The sequence below is a fragment of the Xenopus tropicalis genome, chromosome 7 (assembly GCF_000004195.4).
Source record: "Xenopus tropicalis strain Nigerian chromosome 7, UCB_Xtro_10.0, whole genome shotgun sequence".
NCBI classification, from domain to species: Eukaryota; Metazoa; Chordata; class Amphibia; order Anura; family Pipidae; genus Xenopus; species Xenopus tropicalis.
The window spans coordinates 24,998,057-25,025,093 of NC_030683.2; the positions used below are offsets into that span (position 1 = coordinate 24,998,057).

At 40.0% G+C, this 27,037-nt stretch overlaps 2 protein-coding genes across 6 annotated transcripts in view; one reads left to right on the forward strand and one right to left on the reverse strand.

Moving 5' to 3' along the window:
• Positions 1 to 11,160, reverse strand: part of fank1 (fibronectin type III and ankyrin repeat domains 1) — a 75,664-nt gene extending 64,504 nt beyond the window's left edge. The window contains exon 1 of one of the 2 annotated variants that reach the window (XM_002932651.5): positions 11,061 to 11,160. In XM_002932651.5, coding sequence (XP_002932697.1) covers positions 11,061 to 11,073 — 13 coding nt within the window. In that variant the 5' untranslated portion in view covers positions 11,074 to 11,160. Of the gene's footprint in view, positions 1 to 10,723; positions 10,820 to 11,060 lie in introns of those variants that run through there. The other variant, XM_018095828.2, reaches the window with a different exon arrangement.
• Positions 10,869 to 27,037, forward strand: part of dhx32 (DEAH-box helicase 32 (putative)) — a 38,212-nt gene continuing 22,043 nt past the window's right edge. The window contains exons 1-6 of one of the 4 annotated variants that reach the window (XM_031906149.1): positions 10,869 to 11,030; positions 14,623 to 14,726; positions 14,824 to 15,255; positions 16,290 to 16,484; positions 21,381 to 21,753; positions 23,806 to 24,051. In XM_031906149.1, the coding sequence (XP_031762009.1) occupies positions 16,426 to 16,484; positions 21,381 to 21,753; positions 23,806 to 24,051 (678 nt within the window). In that variant the 5' untranslated portion in view covers positions 10,869 to 11,030; positions 14,623 to 14,726; positions 14,824 to 15,255; positions 16,290 to 16,425. Of the gene's footprint in view, positions 11,031 to 14,622; positions 14,727 to 14,769; positions 15,256 to 16,289; positions 16,485 to 21,377; positions 21,754 to 23,805; positions 24,052 to 27,037 lie in introns of all 4 variants that reach the window. The other 3 variants (XM_004912720.4, XM_002932650.5, XM_031906150.1) reach the window with 3 other exon arrangements.

A 27,037-nucleotide genomic window follows, 5' to 3' on the forward strand; every position in this document is an offset into this window, starting at 1 on the left:
ACGAAAACTTTGTGACTTTCGGATCAACAATACGATATTATCGTGACTAATACAATTTTTTCGTAAGCATTTTCGTGATATTTGCGATCTTTTTTGTTTCCAATCCGAATTTTTCCCATTCGAGATTTGAACTCAAGTTTTGATAAATCTGCCCCTATGAGACCCATTCATGAAACCACGATTTTTTCTTTCAGAAAAAAATTGTATTTTTTCTAATTTTTAGAACATTTTTTTTGTAATGACCACGATAATATTGTTAAAATTGCACAACTTTTTCGTGGTCCAGGTTGTAGTTGCAGAGTGCCATTGAGTCCTATGGAAAGCTTCCAAAATCCTGCATTGAAGTTTCAAAGCCAGAAAGGTTTTGTGCAGTTTACAATAGTTTGGATACAAAAATTTAGTAAGTTTCGTATCACAACCACAATATTTTTGTACGACCACGACATGAGTTTTCAAATACGCACATCAGAAATTATTGTGGTTGCTCCGAATTTTTTCCAATCGTACTTTTAACAATCTGAAATTCGTGCTTTGATTATTCTGCCCCTTAGCGAGGTAAAATTAGCTTTTGCTATCATGCCCAGTCATTACTCACGCTGAATAGCAGAGGGCGCTCTTGATACATTTAATGATAACAAAACTGCTAATATCTTGCAATTTTTAAAATGTATATTGAAAAGGTGCTTATAAAAGCACAACGAGCAATTTTACATTAAAGGCCAGGAAACCTCAAAAAAGTAGAAGCCATTATTAAAGGAAAAGTAACACTAAATTTTTTTAAGTAAAAAATACCGCAATCTTCCCTCTGCACAATCCACTATGCCACGATCCACATCTCCTCCCAGCCATCCTTCTGTACAGGCAAACAACTGACTTCCAGTTTTGGAGTCGGGCAAGGAGGAGATGTTGATCGTCGCATAGTGGATTGTGCAGAGGGAAGATCGCTGTATCGCCGTATTTGAAATGACCAGAAGGTATTAGAAGGTATTAGAAGGTATTTTCTAATAAAGCATTCAAAATAATAAACAGTGTGCAGGATAGGGCAATTACTGGAGCAGGGTAGAGTAGATTGTTTTACTTGAAAAAATGTAGTGTTACTTTTCCTTTACGGATAAAGATAAAGGAATCATCATGATATCAGTGGAACCAACATGGCATCCACAATAGTCAAAGATAGTGTAATAATAGTATGATAGTATAATAAAATATACTATTTTTTATCAGGGTTTCTCAAATAGAAGTAAGCGTTTTGGCAACATAAACATGATGTTTGGCAAGGGGGCTAAGGTAGACTGTTTGGGAAAGTTACACTTTAGGGGGTTACTTATCTTTACAATATAATTTACCCTATGTGTCCCCTTTTAATGTTATGATACGTCACTAATATTTCACTGGCAAATATTGAGTAAAAACAGTACAAACCAAACAAAATTATTAAAAAATATGTAGATAAAAGGCCATGGAGGATTCTCTGCCCTTTCACTCACAGAAAGAGTCATTCTGATTGTATAGCTTATATAGATAGATATGACTTTACTGTACCAGCCACCAGCTGCTATAAAGCCTATCTGCAGATGCAAGGTGCAGTGAATACCAATGTGAACTATTAAAGAAGTGGTGGTTGGTGGATGAAAATGTGATTAAAAAGAGGAACAAGTTTGATTGTGACAATAACATTTTCAGCAGGAGGAAGCAACTGCAATCAACATTGGTAAGGGACAGTACACTTTAAATTCTAGCCATAGTTTTTCACTGAGAAGTAAAACTTGCCCTCCTTCAGCTATCATTACCTGGTTAAAGGAGAACTAAACCCACTAAGCAAACTCTGAGCCCCTGCACAGGCCCACCTCATAAACTGACAAAACCTCACTTAAGATACCCCTGCTTTCCCATACCAGAGGGGTTGGGGGACACAATGTCCACAATAGCCACAAACCCCACTGTACTGCACAGGGGTCCTCTGTTGGATAACTGGGTCTAGACCTCATTTAATGGGAAATATATGGGAATAACAGCAAATGTTCATGGCAAAGTTATGTTCAATTATCCATTATTCAAATAGCACTTTACTTGTCATACCCATGAGTCACTGGCCCAATGGAACTTACAATCTAAGGTTCCTATCATATTCACACACAGTATGGTCACAGTATAGAAGGAAACTAGAATACTTACAGGAAACCACACAGACATGGTGAGAACACAAAACTCCTTACACGTAAAGCTTTGGCTGGAATCAATATATGTTTCTGTCAAAGAATAGCTATATCATATACAAGTATGTGATTCCTTATCCAGAAACCCGTAATCCAGAAAGCTTTAAATTTCAGGAAGGCCATCTCCCATAGACTCCATTCTAATCAAATAATTCAAATTTTACAAAAAGATTTCCTTTTTCTCTGTAATAATAAAACAGTACCTTGTACTGCCATGAAATTGCATTCTACAGGAGCTCTGCCCAGGGCATATGAGTGTGGTCAGTTTAGGCTGATGTCCCACGGAGTGGTTTAGTCGCCCTCAACAGATTTCTGCTGTAGCAGGCAACTAAACTCTCCAAAATGCCTGTTCACCGGCAACAATAGGAGTCGCTGGTGGAAAGCCCTTCGCATTGCTTTGGTTTTCTCAAGTCACATGAAGTTGCCTGCAGGAGAAAACTTTGCAACTTAGGAATACCGAAGCTTTGTGAAGAGCTTTCCACCGGCAACAATTGGAGTTGCTGGTGGAAAGCTCTTTGCAACACTTCGGTATTCGGAAAGGCATTTCAGAGCAGTTAGTCATCCGCGATAGCAGAGATCTATCATAGGCAACTAACCGCTCCGTGGGACATCAGCTTTAAATGATACAGACACAGAGCGCAAACTAGGAGATTTGGGAGTTGAGGCATAAATAAAAATGCAAATAAAACCAAAAATGCAGAGATCCCTGCAGATATTGGCTCCAAATGCAAACCATGCCCATAGGGGGTCTGCACACTGGCATGCTAACCCCCTTTTGGAGTGCTTGTTGCAGTTTCATGAAATAAGACTGTGTCATTACACCCCACATTATATAAATGGCACTTGCACTCATCTGAAAAGAAGAGACATAGGGGTTCACTACTGCTAAAATCTGTGCAGGGCTTGGGATGGGAGCATTTTCAGTGTATTAGTCATGAAATTTTCTGGGGGGGCATTAGTTTCAAAAAGTGCTTTGGGGCCACAGTGTGCCAAGAAATGCTTGGGGGCCAGCATACAGCAGCAGAGAGGGAGATGGAGGCCCAATTTGCCCGCTCAGTCCCACCAAAACTGTCCAAATTGGGCTGTTACTTTAGGCTGACTTAATTGGGAAGCAATAAAAATAGATGTGGTCTGCCTTATTTTATCTTTTGCACAGGGCTGTTATAAGCAAGAAGAGGTACGGGACCTGTAGTCCAGAATTCTCCAGACCTAAAATCTACTAAAAAAATAATTTAAACATGAATTAAACTCAACAGAATTGGTTTGCATCCAGTAAGGATTAATTATATCTTAGTTGGGATCAAGTACAAAATTCAGTTTTTATTACAGAGAAAGAGGAAATAATTCTTAAAAATTATTATTATTTGCTTCTAATGGAGTCTATGGAAGATGGCCTTTCCGTAATTCCGTAATTCAGGTCTGGATAACGGATCCTATACCTGTATAATATGGCCTTATACTTTCTATTGTAAGGTCTACTAGCTCAAGGCAGTTAACCTTCTTAGGATTAAAGCAAAGTATCAATAGAGGGAGGCAATTTATTTTTCAATAATAAGAACAGGCTATAAGTGTCCCTTAGATGTGTTTGTGAGGAATCAGACAGAGATAGAGGAAATAATTTTTAAAAAATAATATTTTTTACTTCTAATGGAGTCTATGGAAGATGGCCTTTCCGTAATTCAGGACTGTCTGGATAACGGATCCAATACCTGTATAATATGGCCTGATACTTTCTATTGTAAGGTCTACTAGCTCAAGGCAGTTAACCTTCTTAGGATGAAAGCAAAGTATCAATAGAGGAAGGCAATTTATTTTTCAATAATAAGAAAAGGCTATAAGTGTCCCTTAGATGTGTTTGTGAGAAATCAGACAGAGATAGAGGAAATCATTTTTAAAAAATAATATTTTTTACTTCTAATGGAGTCTATGGAAGATGGCCTTTCCGTAATTCAGGACTGTCTGGATAACGGATCCAATACCTGTATAATATGGCCTGATACTTTCTATTGTAAGGTCTACTAGCTCAAGGCAGTTAACCTTCTTAGGATTAAAGCAAAGTATCAATAGAGGGAGGCAATTTATTTTTCAATAATAAGAACAGGCTATAAGTGTCCCTTAGATGTGTTTGTGAGGAACCAGACAGAGATAAATGAAATATATTAAACATTCATATCAGTGAGCTGTGTTTTCATCATTTATTTGCAATTGTTAGAATATTATTATTCTGAATAATTATTTCTTGTCACCTTATCTTGTCAACAACATTATTTTTCATAAATAAAAAAAATTCAGACTGGTTTAACGGCAAAGCTACAATTAAAAACACTCATTTAATTATGTCATTTGTACAATTTTAAACCTCAGATGACATAAAAAGCGTTATGAATGCTATTAGCGTTCTGTCACAGTGCCAAGGAAACCGCGACTGAAAAAGTCAGCAATAAATACATTAGGAAGCAACGCTTGTGATAGATTTGCTTGCAGTACTTCCATTTTACTTATTAATGCTGAACAGCCAAAGTAGACTATACATGGCAGATGCAGGTTGTACACAATAGATTACACTCTACAGAAGTAACAAAAACATTGTAGCCTCTCAGCATTAGTTGTTTCGCAGTGACCCCCCCCCCCCCCAAATGAAAGAAGGAAAGAAGCAGACAAATGTTGCTAAAACTATAAAGAGCAACTGAAAAGATGTTAAGTATAGCACTTTCTATAACATACTTAAAATCAACTAAGTAAACCACCCTTTTAAAGATTATTTTAGAGCTACCTACAGTGTTGAAATGAATGGCAGTGTAGGAGGTATACTACCCCTATCCCTGTATATTGAAAGGTGGCAAAATAATTGGTATTAAAGCGGTAGATCACTTTAAGTTAAAATTTCATTTTTTAATAGGTTTTTTTTTTTCTTATTTTCTTTCCTCCTCTGGATCTTTCAGTGTTGCAATTTAAAATGCTATCTGGCTGTTGACAGTCACTAACCCAGCCAAAAAAAAAAAAGGAGAATGATAGGTCAATGTGTCAATGAATCAATGTGTGCATGTCCTTGGGTGTTGCATATTTTACACCTGAGCCCCTTGTGCTATATGTCCGGCCCTGGTTCTGTAAGGCTAGAATATAGTGTTCATTCTTACTTTATCATATATCTATTCAGGCCAAGGGACATATTTACAGTATATATACTGTAGGCACAGTGGACCTGTGCCTAGGGCAACAGCCTATAGCTATAGATTTAAATACTCCCTCTGCACACCTCTGGACACATTTAGGGTGTGGGGGAGCTTACCCTTTTCTTATGCTATCGCCATTCAGAAATCAGACACCAGGGATACTGTTATGATTTTTATGAGATACTTTTTATTTCTAAATTACACTGTTTACATAGCAAATAATTCACTCTCCCATTTAAAATGTTATTCTTGAACGAATAAATGTATTTTTTTAGCTGTAATATTGGTATGTAGGTGCCATCTCAGTGCTTTGTGCCTGAGTCTGAGCTACAGCGCTGCACATTAGAACTGCTTTCAGATAAGCTATTGTTTCTCCTATTCCCATGAAACTGGAGGAGTCCCAAACTGGACTTGGATTTCTTACTATTGAGTTCTATTCTGATACCTACTGGGACCTGCTATCTTGCTACCTTCCCATTGTTCTGCTGATCGGCTGCTGGGAATGGGGGGGACATCACTCCAACTTGCAGCACAGCAGTAAAGTGTGACTGAAGTCTATCAGAGCACAGGTCACATGGCTGTGGCACCCGTGGAAATGAAAAACAGATTTCAATGCAGGATTCTGCTGGAGAAGTTCTATTAACTGATGCGTTTTGAAAAAAAAACATGTTTTCCCATGGCAGTTTTCTTTTAAGTGTTCTATACATATAAATCAGATCTCATGAAAATAGGCACTTAGGCAGAACCCCAGTCTAGACCATATTGCCGGCTCCTTACAGAGACAAGAATAAACTTTTTAAACTATCAAATTCTGCAAAATGGAAAACTTCTAAATACTACAAAATATTCTTTCACAAAGAAGCAACATTTAAAACATTTTTCTTTTAATATTCTTCAGAGGAAAAGGAGACCAGAGCTGCCCAGATTCAAAGGAAAATGTCTGCACTAGAACATCTTTCAAGGGATGTGAATAAATTCTTATGATTAGAACATCATAAAGATCCAGCAGGAAGTTAATGAAAAATTACGCTACAGATGTGGCGCAGTTAAAATAACCCTCACAGCTCCAAATCCCATGCAAGCCGCATCAGTGCGCGTTATGTTCTTTGTTTAGACCTCCGAGAGTCTTGCAGCTTCATAGAGAAATCATGCCGCAAGTAAGTGAATCATAAAAGAGATAATAATTCCCAAAACGCATGAATCATCTCAAATCCATAACAAGAAAGCAATGTCTGTATTCTGCTGGTAATTTAACTTTCCTCCCGAGGTTCAGTCCTCCAGATCAACCTCTAGCAATGATATTCTACTGTACGTAGCTTGTAAAGCTCACAGACACCTTCCAAAATGTCATTTCTGGCAAGTAGGAGGGTTATGTTGTTTTCAAGGGGCACAATGAAATGAATTAAGGGGAATGATGCTTAGGTTGTTTTTAGGTTGTTTGCCTATAAACTAACTTTTGGTATGCTGTAGGTGTGACATTCTGATCAGCAATGGGCCTTTATTTTGGGTTATCTAGCAATTTTAGCAGGTTGGAGAGCAGAGTTGGACTGGGCCGCCAGGAAAAAACCCAGAGGGCTCAGACCCTTCCCGGTGCTCCCTGGCCGGACTGTTCCACCCCTGACACGTAAAACTTATGCATGCTCAGGGGAGGACATCGGGTGGGGGGCCCTGTGACAGGGGGGTGGTTAGGGAGACCCAGCAGGGGCCCGGGGGGGAAAGGAAGGCTCAGCGGGGGCCCCTGCAGGGACGTGAAAGGGGGTGTGGGGGACACGGTCGGGTGGGAGCACTGTGGGCCCTGCACCCCCTAGTCTGACCCTGTAAGAGAGGGCCTGAATAGAAAGATAACAATAACAAAACTGGAGCCTCACAGAGCAATAGCTTTTAAGCTGCCAGGGTCAGTGACCCCCTTCTGAAAGCTGGAAAAAGGCAAATCAGAGAGACAATTCAAAAAATATGAAAAATGAAAATACAAGTTAAAAAGTTCCCAAGAACAGACCATTCTACAGAATTTTATACTGAATGTTAACTTTAAGGTAAACCATCCCTTTAACCTTTTTTGAAAGGCTTGGGGATGTCATAAAAAGTTGACTTGAAGGGGGTTTGATTCATATCAAACATGTATGGGTTTTATTATCTAGAAATCAATTATCTGGGAAGATCTTTATTATTTGATTTGATTATCCAGAATGCTCGGGACCTGGGGTTTTCTGGGTAAGGGATCTTTCTGTAATTTTGATCTCCATACCTTAAGTCCACTAAAAGCTTATTTAAACATTAAATAAACCCAATAGGATTGTTTTGCTTCCAATAAAGATTAATTGTATCTTAGTTGGGATGAAGTACAAGGTTCTGTTTTATTATTATCCTGTAATTCAGAACTTTCTGGCTAACGGGTTTCCGGATAATGAATCCCATACCTGTACTGCACTGTAATTTCCTATAGAGTCTGTTATGTAACACACAACCTGTTTATATACTTAGTTTGTATTGTATGTTATATCTATATATTATTATTACCCCCTGCCCTCTTCAACAGTTTTTCCAGTTTTCTATTAGCAGCCATTTGTATGTTCTATAATATTCTCTGACCGACCAGATTGGTCTATGTATGGGAGATTTTTCACAGTTTTGGGAATAAACTTGTCTGTGAGGATCTGTTAATAACAGTGAGTGGTGTTCTATATTGATCCCGGTCCAGATGTAAGGAAACTATCACTAAGCACAGCAAGTTGAAACAGAACAGTGTCCTATTTAAACAATTAATTCTTCATTTTATATGGATTATCACAAAAAGTGTTAATAAAATTGGTGGATTCTGGTGAGCTGATCTGTTGCATGGGAAAAATATCCCAGCAATCTGGGATCAAAGTGGATGTTCACCTTTTGCAAAGTCTTACTTCAGCAGTAGAGAAGAAAGACAGTGCTGTCTTTTCCTAAAGACTCTTATACAAAAAGTACTTGCAATTTGCTTTAGAAGACATTTTTGGGATTCATTTATTAACACTGGGCAAATTTGCACCTGTCCAAAAACCCATAGCAACCAGCGATCAGCTTTTTTTGTAGCAAGCTGCAAATGACTCCCACTGACTGACACTGCCTAGCATTTCACAGCCTATCATCCACAAAAATCGCCAAATTCTTTTTAAGTTAAGTGGGCCCTAGCATTGGGCAACATTGTGCCTTGACCCATTGGTCCAAATTAAGGATAAACCCCTGTATCTAGAAAGCCTGAGCACCCAAGCATTCTGGATACTTTTATCCTAAATTAAAAAGACTTTTGGGTTCCCCTTTCTATTCCAGGACTTTGTCAGGGGTCCATTACACCACAAGAAGACATAAGAGTTTTTGGTAAAACACAGTACAGCAAATAATCATACATTACAAATCCTACTTATACTAGCCTATTGGGCTGGTGTTGGCTAGTATTGGGAAATGGGCAGGAATGTTGCCAATGCTGCCTATTATGAAGATGGTAAGGAAAGGGATACTGGTTCCATGCCCAGTTCTTCCTTCACTAAAGCTAGTGCAGAACTGCCAATAGCCAGCAGAGGGCAGTGCAGCAGTTGGAAGACCCAGAATATCATAGCATTGAGCAGCACACAGATTGTTGTGACATTTCTGCTCTAACACCCTTATGTAATAAGGTTTACCCAGGAGCAGTAACTCATAGCAACCAATAAGAATTTCAACAGCTATCTGGTTGCTAGGGTCCAATTTAACCTAGCAACCAAGCAGTAGCTTAAAAGAGACTGGAGGATCAATAGGAGAGGCCCTGAACAAATAAGTAATAAAAAGTAACAATAAAATTGTAGCCTCACAGAGCGTTGGAGTCAGTTACCCCCACTTGAAAGCTGAAAAGAGGCAGAACAAGGCAAATCATTTTAAAATACTGTAAGAAATGAAGACCAACTAAAAGTTTGCTAAGAATAGGACATTCTATACCAGGGATCCCCAACCACATTTAAGTGGAAAAAGTGTTGGGGAGCAAGCATGAAAATGGTTCCTGGAACTGAAAGTAACAGTTATAATTGGCTACTTAATAGCCCCTATGTGACTGGCAGCCTACAGGAGGCTCTGTTTGCCATTATACTTGGTTTTTATGCAACCAAAACTTGCCTCCTAACCAGAAATTAAAAAATAAGCACCTACTTTGGGGCCATGGGGAACAACATCCAAGGGGTTGGGGAGAAACATGTTACTCACGAGCCACTGGTTGGGGAACACTGTTCTGTACGATACTAAAAGTTCTGAACTACCACTTTAAAAAGCAAAGAAGCCGATATAGGAGGCAGAGATTCGGGGGGTGGTTCAACCATTTCTTCCATCATCCTAAATCAAAAATGGCCAAACTGTCCATTCCTAATACTATTTGGCATAAGGACGGCTTTCTTAGTCTAAGGTTAATCAGTCTTGTCAACTGGCTCAGGGGGTTTCTGGGTGCTATCAGTCACCAAATGGTGGAGGGCAAAGGCTGTCAGGGGTGGTGGAAGTGATAGTTTAGCAACAACCAAGGCCAACCAGATTGCCCCCCTGTGGTCAAAAGGGTAAACTGTAAAAGAAATGTACCTCCAGCCTGCTGCGCAGGGGGCCGCTCCAGCTGAACGGCTGTGGGATTTTTATCCTTTATAGCAGGGATCCCCAACCTTTATTACCTGTGAGCCACATTCAGATATAAAAAGAGTTGGGGGGCAACACAAACATGAAAAAAGTTCCTGAGGGTACCAAAAAAGGACTGTAATTGGCTATTGGTAACCCCTATGTAGACTGGTAGCCTACAGGAGGCTCTGTTTGGAAGTACACTGGGTTTTTATGCAACCAAAACTGGCCTCCAAGCCAGGAGCAAGATCCAAGGGGTTGGGGAGCAACATGTTGCCCCTGAGCCACTGGTTGTGGATCACTGCTTTATAGGGTCAAGACACACAGAGCTACTAGTAGCAGCTACTTGTTGTGGCTACTAAATTAGACAATGCTGATCATTTACTGATAATTGTCTCTACGTATGTTTTAGCAGAGGCTATTCTCAGTACTGTCTATGGCAGGGTATTTTCTGCAGTTTAGTAGCCATGAACAAGTAGCTGCTACTAGTAGCTCTGTGTGTCTGCACCCATGCTTGGGCCCTTGCTGCATTGTAACGAAGGACTTCAGCTGGGCAAGGCTGGCAATACAGTAAGACTAGGGTACTGCTTCTATATATTCTGGGGTAATTGTGTAAATTAAAACTTTCAGCCTTGTAGCTGTTGTAGAATCCTCAGCTCTCAGACTACTCTGATTGCGATGTTGCTAGTTGCAGTTGTACAGCAGCTGAAGAACCACAGAATGCTATGTAGAACTCACCACAGTTATGGCTAAAGGTGCAAAAACCAGGTTGTAGCATGTCGGCATCTAACAAAACATCTGTGCCTCTCGGCTATGTAACTACATTTTTACTGACATGTTTCCTTTAAGTAGGGTGTGGCACACCTATGGTTAAAGGAAGTCACATCCCTTCAGCCAGTGTAGGGCTATCGCTCCTCCCACACAGCTTGCCACGCTACCTGCTCAGCGCTCTGCCAGCGAGTCACCGACGCCCCAGCCTTCCCAGGTTCCCAGCCTTCTCCCCCGGCACAGTCTCACACAGGGGAAGCGGGGGAACCTGCCTCAGGTAATGTCATCTCATGTACTGAACCCCTACCTGACAGCGCCATGCTCCCGACTGCCCGACTCAGCGCCTACCACTTCTCTCCCCTGTTTGCTGTAGCAGTGGGGGACGCTGTCACCTGGTTACCATGGTAGCGCCGCGGCCAATCCTGGCTACGGAAGCCTGGAGGCTTTAACTTTACCTGCGAAAATATGCGGTCTTTCTGCTACAAAGTGTGGACGTTTTGGGTGTTGCTGAGAGTTTATAACTGTATATATATTGTAGTGTTTATATTATAAAGTCTCTCATCACTCATAGAGCGCAGGAGTCTTGCCCAGGACCATGGCTATAAAGGGGGCCGACCCAGGCTTAGTGAGCCAGTTTAAATAGATTTATGAGAGATGTTTTATTCCTAGAGTTTGGGGGGGCGGAAATTGTTTTGTTGTGGATCCCAATACTTTCTAGTATTCTTATATCTTTGTATTATGTGTTTAAACTGCCAGTGCTTTTCACATGTAGAATAAAAGAAAGATAACAAGGTTTTGTTCCAAACAGTGCAGCATCTTTGCTTATAAATATAAATATGTGTTTATTTTAAGCTGAGTGTTCACTATCAACAGGACTGCCATCAGAAATCATGAGGTGCCATAATACTTAGCAGGGCCTTGTTTAGAGGGAGAGTTGGGCTACTAGCCCACTGCCTGCCCAGTCACCAGCGTTGGCAATGGGGTCTGACGACTAATTAGAATGGGGCCCTGATTTAAAGGGATACTGTCATGATTTTATGGGGTACTTTCTATTTCTAAATTACAATAGAATAGAATATATTTTTATTGTCATTGGCACATAGTATATAACGAGATTTAAAAGATGCAAGCAACAATTACAATGTTTACGTAGCAAATAATTCACTCTACCATTTAAAATGTCATAAAAAATGTCATAAAAGCCAACAAATGTATTTTTAGTTGTAATATTGGTGTGTAGGTGCCATCTCAGTGCATTGTGCCTGAGTCTGAGCTTTCAGAAGGAGCCAGCGCTACACATTAGAACTGCTTTCAGATAACCTATTGTTTCTCCTACTCCCATGTAACTGGAGGAGTCCCAAGCTGGACTTGGACTTCTTACTATTGAGTGCTATTCTGATACCTACTGGGAGCTGCTATCTTGCTCCCCTCCCATTGTTCTGCTGATCGGCTGCTGGGGGGGTGACTGAGCACAAGTTTATAAGAGCACAGGTCACATTACTGTGGCACCCTGGGAAATGAAGAATATGGCTAGCCCCATGTTTCAAAATTAAATATAAAAAAATCTGTTTGTATTTTTGAAAAATGGATTTCAATGCAGGATTCTGCTGGAGAAGCTCAATTAACTGATGTGTTTTGAAAAAGAAAACCACCAATCCCTACCATATTATGCTCAAGCAGCCCTTCCTCTTCCTTAGGACATATTCCTTATTTTTTTGGTCTGCAAATCAACTCGCCACATCTGTCTGTTCCACCCAATGCGAAAGGGGCTCTTAACAGAACTCCCACCTGTGCCCCAGTCATGGCAGATACCTATAACTGTTCCCAGGCATGCTCTGGAATGAGTTGCATACTACAAAAGAGATTCATGATTCCATACACTGACCTATTTGGTGCCTGACAATTATTGAGCAAGTGAAAGGCCAGTTTTATCTGCCAGTGCATGTAATGTCTGTTACTGGAGCTGCAGCTCCTCTCCAGGTTTTGCTTGTTCATTTGTTCAGACTTGTTAGCTTAAAGGAACAGTAACACCAAAAAATGAAAGTGTATAAAAGTAACTAAAATATAATGTGCTGCTGCCCTGCACTGGTAAAAGTTGTGTGTTTACTTCAGAAAGTCTACTATAATTTATATAAATAAGCTGCTATGTAGCCATGGAGGCAGCCATTCAAAGGAGAAAAGGCACAGGCACATAGCAGATAACAGATAAGTTCTGTAGAATACAATAGTGTTTTATCTGTTATCTGCTATGTAACCTGTGCCTTTTCTCCTTTTTCCAGCTTGAATGGCTGCCCCTGTGGCTATACAGCAGCTTATTATATAAATTATAGTAGTGTTACTGTAGCAAACACACCAGTTTTACCAGTGCAGGGCAACAGTACATTATATTTTTATTACTTTAAAGCTCTTTCATTTTTTGGTGTTACTGTTCCTTTAAGTGAGCTGAACAATAGAAGGGTGAGCATACAATCTCATACAATGATTTAACAGATTTCAATGAAATGAATAATCTTTTGTTTATTAACCTATTTATTACAATACAAACCATTTTAAGGCCATCTATAATTCTGGAAAACCAATGAGTTGCACCTTTTCATCATATCTTTGATCTTGGCTAAAATGTCGCCACCAAGATAATTAAATGTGCCTAGTTATTTTTTAAACCTGTTTATACTTGTGCTCAAATTTCTTGTAAAGTGTGAAACCAAAAAAACAGGTGCTGAGCTTAACCTTATAAGGGACAAGGCACTGATGGGGTTAAGAAAGCATGTCTGTTTACACTGCCCAACCCTTAAGTACATAATTACTTTAGAGATTGCTTAGATAAGCAGTAATTTGTAAAAGAAGAACTATAATTAAGAATGTGGTATATTTGGAATGCTTGGGTCATAGCATTTTCCAGATAAAGGATCTTTCTATACTTTGGAGCACATGCTTTAAAAAATCATTGAAGCCAGGGGCACACACAGCATCTTCTCTGCTCACAAAGATACAGGAGTCTTTAGTTGTATATTGAGTCACAACATCTAATCAAGATAAAGCAGGAGTAGTTTCTTTTCTCATAAGACATGGTGAACTGCCACGTTTCCAAACAATAAAAGAAATATAGAGACATTCGATTCATTTACCAAGTGTGGGGCAGGGTCCAGAGTGCAAAAAATGGGTGCAAATCGCCATGGTTTTTGCACTGCTACAGCAGTGCCTGTGTTGTCAGAGTTGTATTTAACAAGCTGGGGGTGGTATGTGGGTGTTGCCTTTTACACCCCCTATTTTTAATTTATTCAGATGGGTGCAAGACACAGCAGGGCCATGTAGTTACCACTATTATGGCAGTAAGTACAGGGATGCATTGCACTCACAACACAAAGTGCCAGGCATCCTCTGACACCAGTACTTTGTAACTGAGCACTATGGGGGTAAAAATTTAAACCTTTTAGGTATAAAATGGGGCCCTAGCAGTGGGATTCCTCTTGAATCATGTGTGAGTTGACCTATTACCTTTTCTAAAGAGATATTTAGGATGCCTCAGCTTTGTATATAATATATAGTACCTGAATATACCCTTATGCTGTAGTATCTTTTAAAGGGAAATAGGATACAAACTGCTTTTTAGTAGAATAAACCTCCCATAAGGTATTGAATGTGTTTAAATACAGTGCCATTACAATTTTACATCGGCTAATCAATTAAAACTAAAATACATGGTGAATCTATAAATGTGATTTTTTTGTCCTTATGGCACAATGCACGGTGCTTTTTTGCTTCTTGTATTCACAATGGCTAACTCTTTTGTTGTGAGATTAAGCTAGCACATGACCCATCCCCACAATCACAATAACCTCCTCACTCCTGTTGCTCTCTATTCATAGTCAATCAGGATGCAGACACGTGTAACAGAGGGCCGGCCAGTACGGCCTTTGCTTAATCATTCCCCAGACAGCAGCAGCAGCAAGGCTATAGAATACAGAGGAAAGTAGGGCACTGCTTTAAAATACCTTTTTCCTTATTTCTAATAGATGTGACGCTGTAATACAACACTTAAAAGTTTTAACAAACTTCTTTGCTGACAGTGTGGAGGTGCCCAAACTCATCTGTTGACTTCACAAAGGAGAAATGACAACATAGAGCTAAAGGGAACCCGTACATCCACCAGGGCTTCCTTTGTGTTATACTGATGCTGGATTCATGGAAATCATCCCACTCCATATCTGGTGATGGCTCTTTCACTAGAGGCCTATGAACAGGACGGCGATGAACTCATTTCCGAAGAGAAAAGCTGTTGCCTCGATGTTACAGACTCAAGTGATGTGGAAGGAGATGAACTTAATGACTTGGAACTAAATCCATTTGATGGTTTGCCTTACTCATCTCGTTTTTACAAACTCTTAAAAGAAAGAGAAGATCTTCCCATATGGAAAGCCAAATATGACTTTTTGGAGCGATTATCTAACAGCCAAGTTGTGGTTGTGTCGGCGGGACCTAAGAGCGGAAAGAGTTCACAAGTAAGTGTGAGACCCAAACAGTTCATTTTATTGTTATTACCATTGTCAGTGTCCTGCAGTTTCTCTTTTGAAATAATACTAGTTTAGATTTAACATTTTGTCCCCTCTTCTTTTTAACCCAAGGAGCTTCTCCTTTTACTTGCTTTGCTACAGTGTTGCAAACAATAAACTGTTTGAATACTTAGTTGCAGACCCACACATTATGGGGTGTTTGAAATCCATGGAGGCTCTGGCTTGAGTCGCCTTCAGTTTCTTCATGGGAACAGAGTAAAGTATTCTCTGCTTAACAGGAAATTAACTTTAACTGTCACAAAGACAAAAAGAAAATCATTATTTTATTGTATTTTTGTATTCTCTTTATATTTGCTTACTGGAAATATTAGGAAGCTTTAATCATCTCCCATCTTCCTAGCATATGCGCTTCCATATGCAAATAGCTGTTTTTTCAGTCTGCACTGGCTTTCATGTGCAGACACAGATTTATGGTTATCTAGGTCAGTGACGTCCAGCTTTTACATGTACAGGGATGTACCACAAGCTTGTGGGTCAGATGACTTAAAATGAAAATGCCAAATAACAGTCTAGAGAGCCCTGAGGGGAATGGCATATGCACAAAGGCATTTTGAATGTATTACCTGCAGCATTTCTCAAAAAATGGCACTTGTGTTGTCCTTTAAAGAGGCTTAACAACCCCTTGAGGGGCCACAGGGCATCTTTTCTAACTGCCCTAGTCTTTATTATAAAAGTTGTTGTGGCTTAATACTTTGTAAGAATATTTGTGTGTATAAATGACAGACAGACCTCTGCACATAAACATATGTTATACCTGTGCTTATAAATAATCTGACCCCTCAGAATATCTGACATTGAACATGTAACACTGCATATTTCTGGCTTAGCTTTCTGCAACAGCCTTCGAGTTACTATGATTGTATGTGATTTACCAGTGAAACTACGGTGCCCAAATGTACTTCTATGGCTGCATCCTATTATAATTACTGCATACTGACTGCTCTTTCCTTTCTGAATTTCAGATTCCTCAATGGTGCGCAGAATACTGCTTAGCAGGGCACTATCAACATGGGGCAGTTGTGTGTACGCAGGCGCACAAGCAGACGGCAGTATGGCTGGCCATGAGAGTGGCAGACGAAATGGATGTCAATATAGGACATGAAGTTGGCTATATTGTGCCGTTCGAAAACTGCTGTACAAGCGAGACAATTTTTAAGGTTTGCGCACATAACCGTTTGCTCCCGGTAACCTGGAACAGTTGTTTGTTAATTCAGCAAGTCAGTCATTTCAAAAAGGAACTAAAACATCTGACATAACGTCAAGGAGCAGACATCTAGTGCTTATTATTTCCTAGGAAAGGATAAAATTAGTCTGAATGCTAGCCTTAAAGGAACAGTAACATCAAAAAATAAAAGAGCTTTAAAGTAATAAAAATATAATGCACTGTTGCCCTGCACTGGTAAAACTGGTGTGTTTGCTACAGTAAAGGTGGCCATACACGAGCAGATCCGCTCGCTTGGCGATGTCGCCAAGCGAGCGGATCTTCCCCCGATATCCCCACCTACGGGTGGGCGATATCGGGGACCATTTAGGTAAAAAAAATAATAATCCGATCGTTTGGCCCTGGGGCCAGACGATCGGATTATGTGGGCGGCAATGGGGCAGTCGGATCGGGGACCGCATCAACGAGCCGATGCGGTCCCCGATCCGACCAGATTTTCTAACCTGGCCGATCGAGATCTGGCCAATTTCAGGCCAGATATCGGTCGGCCAGGCCGCTCTGCTCTCCCCATACACGGGCCGATTAGCTGCCGAATCGCTCCAAGGGACCGATATCGGCAGCTATAGTCGGCCCGTGTATGGCCACCTTAACACTACTATAATTTATATAATAAGCTGCTGTGTAGCCACGGGGGCAGCCATTCAAGCTGGAAAAAAGGAGAAAAGGCACAGGTTACATAGCAGATAACAGATAAGCTCTGTAGAATACAATAGTGTTTTATCTGTTATCTGCTATGTGCCTGTGCCTTTTCTCCTTTGAATGGCTGCCCCCATACTACACAGCAGCTTATTTATATAAATGATAGTAGACTTTCTGAAGTAAACACACAACTTTTACCAGTGCAGGGCAGCAGCACATTATCTTTTAGTTACTTTTATACACTTTCATTTTTTGGAGTTACTGTTCCTTTAAACTCTCGATGCCTGGGCATTTTGACCTGCTCTGGTCAGTGCTCACATTGTTTCTGTTATTTTGATGTTCAGTGGATAGCCGGGCTCATTTTCTATTGTGAATAGTGATTTCACTTACAGAATAGAGGCACAGTATCTGTACCAGCGGGTAAAAAAATGTACTAGGCACTTCCTGTTCCTGAATCATGTAAAGCAGGGATCCCCAACTTTTTATACCCGTGAGCCACATTCAAATGGAAAAAATGTTGGGGAGCAACACAAGCATGGAAAAAGTTCCTGGGGGTACAAATAAGAGCTAAAATTGGCTATTTGGTAGCCCCTATGTAGACTGGCAACCTATAAAAGGCTCTGTTTGGCTTTACCCTAGGTTTTATGCAATTAACACTCCAAGCCATAAATTCAAAAATAAGCACTTACTTTGAGGCACTGGGTGCAAGATCTAAGGGGTTGGTGAGCAACATGTTGCTCACAAGCCACTGGTTGGTGATCACTGATGTAAACCATCCATACATGAAATACATGTATGTGCTAAACTTCTAATACAGTACACTTGTGGAACATCAGAATAACTCAAGATTCGCAGATAGTCACTGGCTAGCATTTTCTCTGCGAATGGAGTTAAATACAAATGGCTCAACTCCCAGGGAAGCTTTAAAAGATTTCCTATCATGTTTTTGCTTTTGTTTTATAAGCAGATGTCTGAAATGCCATTAAGAATGTACTTGTTTATTTGCTTCTAACAACTTTCACCTAGTGCCAATGCTCCTGTTCAGCGTTTCTGATTAACTGAATGCAAGGTGCAAAGTGCAGGGCACATGGACACTGTGAAGGCATAGAATTCACACCTGCATTGAGCATGTGTTACTTTCAAGAAATTCTTAGAGTGTTGCACCAACGCAGTCTTTAAGGGCAAGTGCCTTGGTGTATCAAGAGTTTTCATACATAAAACTGGAGCTGCAACTTGTATGTGATTTACCAACACAGATGCTAATTTCACCCTACATTTGTAACTCACAGGGAAATGGACTGCTCAGTTTTGTGGGTGCCCAATATTAAGTTGGGATTCTGAGTAACATAGTGCTTCTTTGATAAGTAAGCCCCTTTGGCCTTCATTCTTAACGGTGATCTGTTGAGGTCTTTTAATATTAGTAATTCTTTTTAGACAGACCATGTTGGCAGCTTTTTGGCCCATGTATGGGGGGCCTCTCTGACCAGTATCTGGCCAAAAATCGGTCAGATGTAGATTGGAAGGGTTTCAAAATCTCGTTGGGCGAAGAATGCATTTTTTCTTGATGTGGTTCTCACCCTGAAGACTTGCTTATACTGCATTGGGATCCGATATCATGTACCTCAAGATCAGCATATCCGTATAAGATCTACTTGTTTGGCGACCTCACCAAACAAGTGGACCTTTACTTGTATGATTAGCTTTAGGAAAGTTATAATTGAATGGTTGAGGATTAGGGCCACATTTTATACTTCACATTAGGGCTAAGAGATTGGGGGTGCTGGAAAAAAGAGACGAAAGGCAACCAACATAAAATGTTTTTTCCACTTGGTATTGATTGGGGTTAGAGAAAGGTGACTGGCTGAATAAACAGCTTAGAAGGAGGTCCAGGTTATTCTTCCTTTGGTTTTTTATTCCCCTTACACTACAATACAACGTAAAGGGAAACAAATTCAAGATCCCCATCAGGCCTGGACTGGCAATCTGTGGATTCTGGAAAATGCCAGAGTGGCTTCTATAAGATGCCATAGACACTATTTATTGGGCTTTTGGGGGCTGTTTGGGCCTCTGTGTGCTAGAAATGCTAGGAACATTTTTTGGGTATCGGTTCAGACCAGATCCCTATTACAGTGGATAAAGCAGCAAAACATATTTCGACTATTTTTCTGCTTCTTGCCTACTTTGGATGTACAGAAATAAGATCATTATTCATTATTGCATCATTTTGATGTTTGTAACCATTTGTCATTTTTCTCCACATTGGCTTCTTTCCCAAATGTCCTAGAGCTGAGAGATGACAAAGGTCTGCTCCTTTTGCAATGATTATGTCAGTTTTGTCTGTAGCCGGCCTAATGCCCTGTGATAAAGACGTTGTAAAATTGTGCAACTCATACAGACAAATAAGCTTAGATAATTGGCTCCTTTAGTATTTTAGCTTAATGGCTAAATTTCACAAAATTGCCATGGGAGCAGCATTTAGATTATGCCATCATGGTGCAAAGTCCCAAAAGTATACGTAGCAGAAAGCTACTTTTTTTCTGGTAATATTAAATATACATGCAATAAAACATTATTATAGTGCCTCAGATTCAGCATTTTCAGGTGTGGGCATGTGTTTCTTTGACAGACTGGCAAGATATGTGCTGTGTTGTTTAGCTGAGTCCTAACTGTCTAGAACCGAGGAATCAATTCCCTATGGCTTTCTTGCCAAGACACAGCTGCAGCTTTATATAAAGATGGTGCAAGCATAATTGATGCGTCATGGAATATATGGTGCACACTATTCCTTGTACTGGCGGAAATGGTGTGGCTGGACTGGAAGATCTTTCTTTGCTTCCTGGTTTTAGAGGTTTTTGACGCTGATTTTTATGCGAAATTAAGAAAGTCACCATTTTTCATACTTTTTCAGTTTAGAACTTTTGATAAATGACTGCAATTCGTGGAAATTATTTTTTTTGTGGTTTCTTAAAAATGAGAAAAAATCCCCCTTAGTCTCTGCACAAAAGCAACCAAGTAACCATACAGATAATTGGACAAACCAAATGTATTATTTGTTAATTTTTATTTGTTTTCATATTTTTGTTATTAGTGTGTGTGGACACATGCTGATCCTGACTGACATCCATGTATTATAAATATCGGTCAGTTCAGGAATAGATCACTTGTGAAAATCTAATTCTCCCCAAGGGCACGACTATTTTTATGCCTCTAGACACACAGCACAAAATTAGTTTCACACTTTAAAGGAACAGTAACACCAAAAAATGAAAATGTATCAAAGTAATTGGAATAAAATTTACCGTTGCCCTGCACTGGTAAAACTAGTGTGTTTTGCTTCAGAAAGACTACTATAGTTTATATAAATACCCTGCAGGAAAAAAAGAAGAAAAGGCCCAGGTTACATAGCAAATAACAGATAAGATCTGTAGATTACGATGGTATTTTATCTGTTATCTGCTATGTAATCTGTGTCTTTTCTCCTATTTCACAGCTTGAATGGCTGCCCACATTGCTGCTACACAGTAGGGTATTTATATAAACTATAGTAGTGTTTCTGAAGCAAACATGCACCTTCTACCAGCATAGGGCAACTGTACATTTTACTTTAGTTAGTTTGATACATTTTCCGTTTTTTGGTGTCACTGTTCCTTTAGGGCTCTGGCACACGGGGAGATTAGTCGCCCGCAACAAATCTCCCTTGTTGCGGGTGACTAATCTCCTTGAAATGCCATCCCACTGGCAAAAATGTAAATCACCGGTGGGATGGCAGAAGTGGCATTGCCTTGAGAGGAAACTTCAGAGATTTCAGGGAAATCGCGCCACCGCAATTGCATTGCGGGCAGATTAGTCGCCCACGAACAAGGAGATTTGTCGTGGGCGACTAATCTCCCCGTGTGCCAGAGCCCTTAAAGTCAACCTGTTCAGCCCAAAAGCCAACAGATAAGCAACAATTACGTTTGGATACATGCAAATTAAAAGGTGAAATCACTGGTCACTTTGGCCACATACAAATCAAAGGGGTGCTTCACCTTCAATATAGTACAAATCAGCTGCTTTTTATTTTTCTCAAATGTGTTTCCTAAAAATAACCTGTGTAGTGTATAATTCCTTATTTCAATGTGTATGATGGACAATAATGTGTTTGAATGATGATGCCATGACACTTTCTCACAGGTGATGTCTTTATATGCAGGTATTGCACGGACGAGATGTTGCTGAGGGAAATGATGTCCAGCCCCCTTCTGTCCAGTTATGGAGTCGTCATTATCGATGATGTCTATGAAAGATCAGTTTCTACTGATGTGCTGCTCAGTTGCCTTAAGGTCATTGCAGTCTCAAGACCTGAACTGAAAGTTGTGATAATTACCTGCCCTGCTCTGTCTGGGACCTTGGTTTCTTATTATGGAAATGCTCCACTTGTAGAAACAGAAAACATGCACTCTGTAGAGTCGGTTTACACCACAAGCATTCCAAGAGACTACTTCCACTCAACTTTACGACTTCTCTTTGAAATACATCATACTAAAGAACAAGGGGACATTGTTGTCTTTCTGGCCTGTGAAGAAGTAAGTTTAATTAAAAAAAGTAGATATTTGTTATAATTTCCATCTGAAAGTAGTAATGCTGGTACCTTATAAAGCCAACCCTAGTAGTGATACGTAGTGGCTATATATGAAATGAGCAGTTGGCTGTATATATTGAAGCTCAAAACCAACTGTAACATAACACACCAGAGCATTAATAATTACACTTACATAGACTGGAAGCAGCAATTATGGCCACTCTTAATGTGATGAGATGCAAGAAGACTCGACCGGTGTCGCAGAAGGCTGACATTTGAGCTAATAATAAAGGTGGTATTGAAACACTCGCTTTACTGAGTCATGATAGTATGTCTTTTTTAACGCTAGTGCCACACGGGGCTGATTCTTGGCCTGCGGAATATTATTGTTCCCGATGGGTGCAGGCAGACACTATGGATATTGGCTGTAAAATTCAAGCTGATATTCACTGCATCTTCCTACACCCGGTTGGAGACACTGCTTCTGGGTGAAGGCAAGGTAGGGGGCTGGTGCCAGCGAAGGGCTGATTCTCAGCCTGTGTTTCTGCGCATCGAATTAACGAATTAAAATGTCGAGCATCAGCAACATTGGTTCCTATCCAACGGAAAAAAATCAAACCTGCCCGATCACGATCTGGCCAATTTTAGGCCAGATGTCAGTCAGGGAGGTCCAGGTGCCTATACATGGGCAGATAAGCTGCGGAATCGGTCTATAGGCCTGATATCGGCAGCTAAAATCAGATTGTGTATGGCCACCTTTTAGAGTGTGTTCTGGAAGCAGTGAATGTAGGTGCCGCATTTAAAATTATAAGAGGACTGAAAAACACTAATACTCTCCGTTCACGATCAAAAAGTTGATTCCCTACGACTTTGTTCCAAAAACAAAGCCTGATGCTTTTATTCTTTTTAAAGAGCACATAGCCTTGGGCCTATGGAAGTATGTTCCAATTCTGTTACTCTTACTGATACAGTTCAGCTGCTCTCCTATGCCAAAAGGGTTCAGGACTTAAGCAGCCCTCTGCTTGCTGTCCATATTTATAAAAACCTTGGTACAATGTTAAAGTAAGTTTCTTGTGAGCACAGGCAAGTTAGTTTATCTTAAAGGAAAATTAAAGGTTAATATAAATTAAAAGTAAGTCTAAAGGCATTATTTTTAAGTACTTACTGCATATATATATATAAATATATATATAAATTCCCAGATCCCTGCTTGCTTCTCTGACAAATGGTGCTGGCAGCCTACAGCAGTGTGAAGCCTACAGTGACATCACTGAAATCTCTCTCCCCTTCCTGTAGGCTGCATCGGCAGCCTTCCTATTCTCTGAGCATGTGTGTAACTTGATCCTGTCTCCTGTTCTGAGCTACACATGCCCACCAGCCAATCAGAAGCGGATCTGGCAGAGGGGAGGGGGGGAGGGAATGACACACATGTGCAGTATGAAGCAAGGAGGGGAAGGAAGGGAGAATACCTTTTTAGAGATGGCTGCCTGTTCTAGAAAATGTGAAGTAAGTGTGATTGAGTAAATATTTGATTAGGTGAGCCAAAAGTGTGGTGTTTTTACTAAACAATAGGAGGACTATTGGGCAGTATGCTTTTTACATTTTGACTTGCATTCTCCTTTAAGCTGGCCATACACGCACCGATAATATCGTAAGAAACCTCGTTTCGTACGATATTCGGTGCGTGTATGGCAAGTCGGCGTGGCGACCAATAAAGCAGGAGGCTGCTGATATCTGTTGACTCACTGATCGGGCGGGTTAAAAGATTTTGATCGGGCGCCATAGAAGGCACCTGAGCAAAATCTGCCTTCAGGGCTGAATCGGCAGAAGGAGGTAGAAACAATAGGATTTCTACCTCCGATGGTCGCACGAAAGATTGAAAATCACCACGTGTGTGGCCACCTTTAGGCAAGTAGAATACATTTGGTTTAATGTCAGGTTGGTGTTATCACTTGGGCACAGTAGACAGATAAGGATTAGATTATGACCTGTCTATTGGAATGCATATTTTTCTTTCTATTAAACCTATGTTTTCTTTACTACTGGTTGCATGAAGGAGATAAAAAGGGCATATGAGCATATCAAACAGGAAGCATTGCACATGAATCCAGAATTGGGTGAACTGGTACCCATTGCTTTGTACCCCAATCAAAGCATTTCAGACTACATACCTTATGAGGAACTGGATGACAACAGCAAAAGCCCAAAAAGAAAAGTGGTATTGACGACCAGCCTTGGCGAGTCTCTCATCTGGATGAAAAATATCCTCTTTGTCATTGATGTTGGTATAGAGAGGAGGAAGGTAAGATTACATTTATGTTCCCAATGTTTACCCATTCCAAATTTCTGGATTGATCTTAGCTTTGCAAAATAGTTATTTATTATTGGGAACAATTAGCATGTAAAACAGCCAACTGCTCTGGAACAAGTAACCCAAAAAAAATAATTTACTGTGTTTTTGGTTTAAAGAGTACAAACCACAATCCGATTGTAGTCAAAGGGAAAGATATGTTCAGTAGTCACTTCATGTGGGACAGGCCAGTGGAGGCCTGCTTTGAGCCAACTTATGATTAAGTTATGAGCCAATGGCACAAAGGGCTATACCTTTATACATGTCCGATAAAAAGCTTATGCTGTCAATATATATCTTTCTTTGGCGCTTTATCTTATTTTAGGAGTAGATACAGGTAAGGACTAACAAACATGACGAAACATTGTAGTCCCAAGCATGGCAGCCATCTAATAGCCGGGTTTAGTAGTCTAATAATACATTAGACTTGTTTTGTTGCTAGGTTATGTTGTAATAACCTGGGCATGGACCTGGGAAAGGGCAAAGCTATGATAATACTCTGTACTCTTTTTATATCTTGAATAATAAATCAGAAAATTAGTAGGTTAAACCTTATTCATTTGAAGGAAAGAAAATTGATTTTTCAGCGGTGTAACTACTGGGGTGGAGGCCCCGCCTGAATAATCATCCTTTTATTAGGATTTTTTATTCAGAAAATGTTGCAATTATTTTAATCATTCCCTGGAGGAGGCCAGTCTTAAGAAAATTGTGTCCTTTTGAGTCGGTTATTTTTACCTGTATATACTTAGTGCTTCCATAACAGATGTTGAATGTTTATGCAAATAGCACATTTTCACATTTTCTTTTTTTTTTTTTACATTTATGCACAAAGGCATAGAATGCCACAGAAATTGCGTGTTGGTGCTTTGAAGTAAACATATCACAGAAAACAACATTTTAGTGTGGTAAGGTTTATTTGTGCAGGGCAAGGTGCATAAATTGGGCGCAAACTGCTATGTATTTTGCAGCTTTGATGCAGCCCGACACTTTAAAGGATAGGCAGAGGTCTTGCACTCTAAAATGGAGCGTAAAGACCTTCACTGCATGTGTTAATGAGGGGCAGGGTGAGGCATTGTAGGTGCCCCACCATCCCCAAACCTAGGGATTACCAGCGGGCACTGCATTCTTCATCATGTGTGGCCTGTAGTCTTGGGCCTTGAATTGGCTGTGACACTTGGTGAGCTGCTAATATTCACTTATGTTACAACAAGGGGTGCATTTTATCATGCATTGTACAGAAATTCAAGTAGAAGTTTTCTATTGTCTCTTTTCCATTGAAGACCTCAAGCTGAAAAGACAACTTTTTATGTTATGATGCAGAAGCATATTTCATGGGAGCATGTGGAGCACAAAAACCGATCTCTGTGAAACTAATCAGGGTGGCAGACCCTTCTGCTAGGGTAGACTAATAAGTCACGGTGTGAAGCTGTCTCTTTAGCTCAGCGGGGACAGTGTTGATTAAAAACTCTACTGCTGACAGCCGGTTGCTTAAAATGTAGGGGTTTGGTATTGGAATGTATGATAGCCTGGAGTATTTACTGGAAGAATGCCACATAATCAGCATTGGCTTTGCCTTTTGTCTAACGCACTGTGCTTATTCACATTAGTGCATGCCTGGCATAATTGTCTCTTTTATTATTAGCGTTTAGTGATCAGTTACTTTACGCTAGTACATCAGACTCATTATCTGCACACTGATGTCTGCTGAAATGCTATTTGCAAATTTTATTGCAATGGACCAAAGTTGCAGTTTAACCCCTTTCCTTCCAGATTTTGGCCAGTGTAGGAGCTCTACAGGAACTAAGCAAGCCCTTTTCCGAGCTTTGAATTATGGGAAGGCTATCTCCCACAGTCCATTTTAATTAAATAATTCATTTTTTTTAAAATTGGTTTCCTTTTTACCTTGTACTTGATCCCAAGTAAGATATAATTAATCCTTATTGAAAGCAAAACAATCCTATTGGATTTATTTAATGTTTAAGTGACTTAAAATTTGGAGATCTAAATTATGGAAAAAACTGCTTATCTGGAAAAACCCAGGTTCTGAGCATTCTGCCTAACAAGTCCCATACCTGTATAACTTTAATCTTTAAACATATAGCCCCTTGTAAACAACACAGAATCTGCATTGCTAGCAGGAAAAACATTAAAGGGGGTATTCACCTTCATATCCACTTTTCAATAGTACCTATTCTAAGCACCTCTACTACTGGTCTTCATTATTAATTTGAAGTGGTTTTTGAATAATTAGCATTAATTTCTGCCAATTTCCAAGTCTGCCCCTGAAGCAAAAGGGTTGACTTTAGGATGAAATGTATCATTATTTTTATTTGTGCTTTTTTTTCTTGTGTCTTCTATTCTGGCAAACTACTACCTGGTCTCTAGGGTAATTAAGCCCAGGCAACCATACAGTAGATGATATTCCAAACCTGAGAGTTGCAGAACAAAAAATATAATTGATTCTAAGACAAAAATGCATATAAATTATAGACTGCCTGATCTTTTTATTTCATTATATCTAAAAAGTTGATTTTAGGGTGAATTATTCCTTTTTAAAGGGACTATATACACCTGTGTTTATCATAAGCTCAGTAAGCTGGGCTTGCAGTGCTGGGTCAAGAGGTACTTGCACCGAAGGCCACCCCCTGTGCAAAGCCCTTCCTGTGCCTGCTGCAGACCAATCACAAACACCGATCTCTGCACATAGAGTAATCCAGGGTGGCAGGAGTGGACAAAACAGCTGCCTGCTGTGCCTACCCCTAGTTTTGGCCCAATGTGGTTGTGCCAGAAATGTATTTTGTTTGTTTAAATTAAAAAATATCTCTTGTCTGTGCAGAACATTACAATTAAAGAACTTCTATTTTACACTAGATCCCACCTTCTTCGTTTTTAAGAGAAATGTAGAAGGGGTAGAAAGTAGTTCAACTGTTGGACACAA